This window comes from Cicer arietinum, chromosome 4, assembly GCF_000331145.2.
Source record: "Cicer arietinum cultivar CDC Frontier isolate Library 1 chromosome 4, Cicar.CDCFrontier_v2.0, whole genome shotgun sequence".
Classification (NCBI taxonomy): Eukaryota; Viridiplantae; Streptophyta; class Magnoliopsida; order Fabales; family Fabaceae; genus Cicer; species Cicer arietinum.
The window spans coordinates 20,206,133-20,212,305 of record NC_021163.2 but is presented as its reverse complement, the minus strand read 5'-3'; the positions used below and the strand labels follow the sequence as shown (position 1 = coordinate 20,212,305).

The window sequence follows — 6,173 nt, the reverse complement described above, 5'->3', positions numbered from 1 at the left end:
TATTTTAGATTTTCTTCAATTATAAATCTGAATCAAATCTTATTTTAGATTTTCTTCAATTATAAATCTGAATCAAATCTTATTTTAGATTTTCTTCAATTATAAATCTGAATCAAATCTTATTTTAGATTTTCTTCAATTATAAATCTGAATCAAATCTTATTTTAGATTTTCTTCAATTATAAATCTGAATCAAATCTTATTTTAGATTTTCTTCAATTATAAATCTGAATCAAATCTTATTTTAGATTTTCTTCAATTATAAATCTGAATCAAATCTTATTTTAGATTTTCTTCAAAAACACAAATCTTTTTTCATACTATGTGAAGTCAAATATATTGTTGTCATAAAATACTTTTGTTATCATCAAAACTCTAAATATAAAACCAACTTGGTTCTAACATAAATTATTGTGGAAATTGAAGTATCACATGCATATTCTTATAATACTCTGCTAAAAGATTCAAAAAAATTCGAACAATTGTTTTTGGCTTTCCCTCCATGTTGAGTTCAAGGACAAGGAACTTAAAAAAAAAAGAGTTATTTGTATGAATAATGATCTAATTCTTCTTAGTATATTTTTCACTTATCACTTTATAATACTTGATAATTTTTACCTCCTTCATAACAAAATATGCATGATGGAAAATCCAAAGGCTTTAAGATGGATCAATAGTATCCCCTAGAACAATGAACTATAGCTTATTCTCAAGGTCGACGTTGGGGACACATGACAACAAATATTGTCGAGTCAAAAAATGCAGCGTTCAAGGGTTTATGCAATGTCCCAATCATTGTTTTGGTCAAATCAACTTACTATAGATGGAGGGTATTATATGCAAAAAAAAGGGACAATAACATCAGACATCATTAGCTTTTAGTCGGATATACACAGACGATTGCATAAACAAAAATAAATATGAAGTTGATAAGTCTAACATTAACCATGTCATATAATTTGACCGAGATTGTTATTCTTTCATGGTGCATTAAATAATAAACCCAAAAGAGGTGCAACCAATTGGCCATTTCGAAGTCAACCTTCAAAGAAAATGGCGTGATTGTGTAAAATTTCAAGCTATACATGTGTGTTGTTCACATGTTATAGATGTTTGTTCTTACACTCGTCAAAACTATTTAGTGTATTTGTCTAACGTGTACAAAATTATAAATTTATTAAAAATTTACAAATAAGAGTTTCCACCTATACTCAATGAAGGATATTGACGCCCATATGGTGAAATAATGTATCACAATCTTGAAATGCAGAGAATTAAAAAAAGTTATTCAAATAGTATAAAATAGAAATGAAATAGATATTTTAGATGAAAAGTGCCAAGAAAATACGAACCATACTAATTAATTGGTTATACTTGAAAATATCATCAAAATGTTACAAACAACTATAATTGATCTATATAATTTTTATAATTTTTTATTAGTTTTCATCAATTAAAATGAATTATATTATAAAAAAAAAATAAAAATAAGTAGTATAAAATCTCATACGATTTCAATAATTTTTTTAACTAAATTAAGAAAATAAAAAAATCAAGAAAATCAAGAAATCTGCGTTACAAAAGAAAATAATCCTTAAAGAAATCTCTTTTGCAAATTACATTTACTCTTTTCTTGAAAAGTAGAATAATTTAATATTTATTTTTTAAAATGAGTATTATTGATAATTTATTTTGAAAAAACGATTATTTAAAAAAAAAAAAAAACCAAAGTAACACCTACATTGACATTGAGTAAAAAAAATAAGTAACATGTACACTTGTATTGCTTGTGTGGTCTATTTTCCACGATATCATGGAAGACTTTTTTCCCATGTGCCTCACAGTTGTCACCTGTCAGCATATCAACTTGTTTCTCGTTTAGCTTATAATTTGATATGACAACGCGATCCCTAGTAACATGCACTCACGCATTTAGGATTGCGTGGGTTGTCTTATAATCACACAGTTAAAAAATACATAGATTTTTATTTTATATTTTATATTTTATAATTTTATATATTGAGCTTGAAGTTTACAAAATTCCTATTGATTGCAGGAAATTAAAGTACATGATTTGAAAGGATTAATTTTACTATATGTATGATATACACATCACATAACTATTTGTACCAAAATCTAATTTTGTACCGATTACTAACCTTCCTCAAAATATATATAAAAAAAAAGACTTAAAATCACAAAAACAAAACATAATTCATGGCTGAAACCTTATTTATTCATTGAGAAAAACATCATTTACATAAATGACCTTGTATGATATTTGCACCCAAATTAAAGCTGTGGCGAACAAATGAAATTCTATTACAACAACAGATTAAAAGTTCCTTAACATTAGTAAGGAAAACTTAAACGAATTGATTCTCAATACAACTAAAAACAAACATAGAAAGAAACCATTTTTTTTCCAAAGAAACATTTATTTGTACTAATTTAACAAATTGGAAGAGGAGAACCATTCCACTCTCCAAGACATTCCAAAAGAGGATCAACAATTTTACCTTGACACATAGCTGTAAACAATTTGTCACACTCTTCACCTGGTGATATAACTTTCTCCCCTGTCAACAACTCTGTTCCCAACTCTTCTCTAACAAACTTGTACAATGGATAAGACCTACACTCCTTAATCTTGTTTGGAATTCCACATTGTCCATTCTCATAAGCAATTCTTGCACTTTCAACTTCTTTAGGCAAAAGGGTCTTCAACTCATCCTCAAAAGTTGCAATCTTTTGAAATATTGATGTGTTCAAATTCTTCTCACCATCAACATTCACCAATGCATGATCTACAAGCACTTGTCTCAACTTTTGCATCAAAGGGTATGTAGAGAGACAAGGATCATCAACATATGCAAAAACATACTCCCTATCAACAACTTTGAGCAAATCTTTCTCACAAAATCTGGATGGATGTAGTTCACCATTCACGCCAGTCGTTAGCGTCCTCTTCGCAACTTGACTCACAGTGTTCTTCACAGTGTTCTTCAAATTCTCCTCCAAATGCCTCAAATCAATTGCTTGACAAAGTGCAATCAAGAAAGTTGAAGACATCAACTTTAAGATCTCAATAGCCTCATTTGTTTTTCTAGATGAAATCAAACCCAAAGAGTTAACATCTTGGTTATGTTGTTCAGCACTTTGAACATGTGTAGTGACAGGGTTAGCAAGATATTGCAACTCAGAACAATAAGAAGCCATTGCAATTTCAGCACCTTTGAAACCATAATCCAAACTTGGATTCCTACTAGCAGAAAGATTTGAAGGCAACCCATTATTGTAAAAATCATTAACAAGTTCAGAGAATTGAGCAAACATGAGTTTACCAATTGATGCAAGAGCTAAACGTGTGTTATCCATTGAAACTCCAATAGGTGTTCCTTGAAAGTTACCACCATGAATAGCTTTGTTTCTTGAAACATCAATCAAAGGGTTATCATTAACAGAATTAATCTCTCTTTCAATTGACTTAGTTGAAAATCTTATAACTTCAATCAAAGGACCAAGCCATTGAGGTGAAGTTCTAAGTGCATAACGATCTTGTTTAGGCTTTTGCAAAGGATCAGTGTCATGCAATTTCTTAGCTGCTTTAACATAAGCACTTCCATCTAAAACATGTTCCATTATAGCAGCAGCTTCAATTTGACCAGGGTGATGCTTCAATTTGTGAGTTAAATGATCAGTGAATTCTGGTTTTCCTTGCATAACTTCAGCAAATATTGCTGACATAACTTCAGACAAAAGGGCTAGCACGTTAGCTTCGAACAGAACGATCGAAGCTAAACCGGAACCAACAGCGGTTCCGTTTACAAGAGCTAGCCCTTCCTTAGGCTGCAATTCAAAGAACTCGGAACCGATGCTTGCGAGTTCAAAAGCTTCTTTTGCATTGAGAATTTCACCCGATGGACCGACGGCTTTGGAGTTCGGTCGGCCGGTTAGTAAACCAGCTATGTATGAAAGTGGAACAAGATCACCAGAAGCTGTGATTGTTCCACGAAGTGGTAAACATGGTGTGATGTTGTTGTTAAGGAGTTTGGTTATGGCTTCTAGAATTTCAAATCTGATTCCTGAGTAGCCTTGAAGAAGAGTGTTGATTCTTACTAGCATTGCAGCTCTTGTTGCTGTGTGTGGTAGTGTACAATTTGATTCTGTTCCATTGCCAAATATTCCAGCGTTCAAAAACCTGAAATTCATAAAAATTATTAATTCATTGATTATTGTATGTAACAACCGCTTGACAATATTCACGTGTCTAATAATTCTATGTCATGTTAATCATAAGAGAGTTGGTTGTGGTGTTAATAATTTCTTCCCTAATATTTTAATAAAAAAATATGAGTTATAATACACCGCCTTGACTCATTGACTAAGTCATATAATATAGAGTTAGGTGAGCATTTTGAAGCATATATTATCGAATGGTGGAAAGAAATAGAACGATGAGTATTAGGTCAAAGATGAAGAGTTAGGAATTGGGACTTTTTATTGATAGAATAGAATGGTAGAAGGTTAGGCAGTGAGCAACCACACGTCACGTGCAAGCCACTCGTCTTGTCCTAATTTTTAGTTAACTCAAAAGACTATAGTTAACTAATTTCCAGTACACAATCCAAGCATGAATGTATGGTAGTGAATGTGAACAACTATCAGCTTTGTTGGTTACTACAAAATTTAATTTTTGTTGTCTTTTACACGACCAACTCCTGTTTTTAACTACCCAACGAATTGTAACAAAGGAACAAGAAAATAAAACCACCCAACCAACAATTACACCCACTTATCATGTACACCAACCATATTTGCATTTTTTTTATACATATATATGTTAATATAATTATGTTAATATTTTTCTTTTCTACCACGAGTTTGAAAATTGGTTTTTACACATTTAAATTATTTAATTATTAATCAGTTTAGGTTATCCGACCCAAAATATTTCTATTTATTTTTTGAAAAAATCTTAGCAAACAAAATTTTCAATTTCTTTTGCCAAATTTCTGTTTTAAGGCAAGCAATTATGTCATCATAATGTATAGGAGGAGTTTCCTAACTTGCACACATTCCTTTTTTAATTGGTGTAAGTTAACAAACGGAGTGAATAAAAATAAATATCTCTAATTCAAATTATATGTTAAATACATTTATTTGTATTGACTAAATTTTAATATATGTATAAAAAAAGAGATAGTATATTTTAAGGTAATATATATAACACGATTGACATGAGAATTAAAAAAATTGTTGGACATCCAAAAAAGTGAAAACAAATACACAAGCCGAAAACGATTCCTAACCAACCTCTAAATAATCATAAATATAAGTAATATAATGCATTCAATATTAAGTATGAAGTTATGAATATAAAGGAGAATTAATGATATGTACATATTTAGAGCTAATTATCGGTTGACTGCGACATACTAAAAATATAAAAAATATTAAGAAAAATGATATAACGTACCTGATTAGCTCCTTCTGCAAGGCACCACCCTGCTTGGTTCTCCGGTGAGAGGTAGCACCAAAACCAGTAGTAACACCATAGCTATCAGTGCCTTTGTTCATACTATCCATGACCCAATCACTACTGGCCTTAACACCAGCCCTAGCAGACTCGGAAAGCTCGACACGAACACCACTATCATGTGAGGCAATTCCAGCAACCTGAGCAATGGTGAGAGTCTCGCCACCAATACGAACAATGGGGTTACGATACTCTTCCACCATACGCTTGACCTCGTCCAAATGACTACCCTTCATGGAGTCAGCGGCGACACCCCAGTTGAGTGGATCGGGAAGAGTTTTGGTGAGACAAAAGGTCGGTTGAGCGTGGCCATTGGATAGTGCTCCCTCCATCTCCATGAGATAATAATTGATGAGAGGAAATCAAATGTTGTGTTGTTGGTTAGGAATGAATAATGATTTCCTGAGGGAGTGAGGAAGAGAGAGTGGGGAATATATAAAGGGGAACTTGTTGGGGCCAATTTCAATCTGAGGCGTTGGTGTTTGGTAGGTGGGAATAAGGGGTGGGAGCTATGCATGAAGGAGCGCAACGGGGGTTGGTGGATGTAAATTATTACCATACTCTCTCTTCATTTTTTCATTTTTTCTTTTTTTATAATATTATCATTTCAAATATAGATATAAATCATTTAATT

General features: G+C 31.8%; 1 protein-coding gene across 1 annotated transcript; it reads right to left on the bottom strand.

Annotated features, from left to right (window-relative positions):
• Positions 1-2,218: 2,218 nt before the first annotated feature.
• On the bottom strand, positions 2,219-5,955 carry LOC101507594 (phenylalanine ammonia-lyase 1-like). Its single transcript, XM_004497459.4, has 2 exons — positions 5,480-5,955; positions 2,219-4,201 (listed from the first exon to the last, which is right to left on the bottom strand). Exons 1-2 carry the CDS (start codon positions 5,875-5,877, stop codon positions 2,452-2,454), a joined length of 2,148 nt encoding a protein of 715 aa, XP_004497516.1. The 5' UTR covers positions 5,878-5,955; the 3' UTR covers positions 2,219-2,451.
• Positions 5,956-6,173: the final 218 nt, after the last annotated feature.

Excerpts from the sequence above, each read along its gene's own strand:
- LOC101507594 (XM_004497459.4), bottom strand. The coding sequence starts at position 5,877 with ATGGAGATGGAGGGAGCACTATCCAATGGCCACGCTCAACCGACCTTT. Across the intron at positions 4,202-5,479 it reads TTGCAGAAGGAGCTAATCAG|GTTTTTGAACGCTGGAATAT; the intron begins GTACGTTATATC and ends TATGAATTTCAG.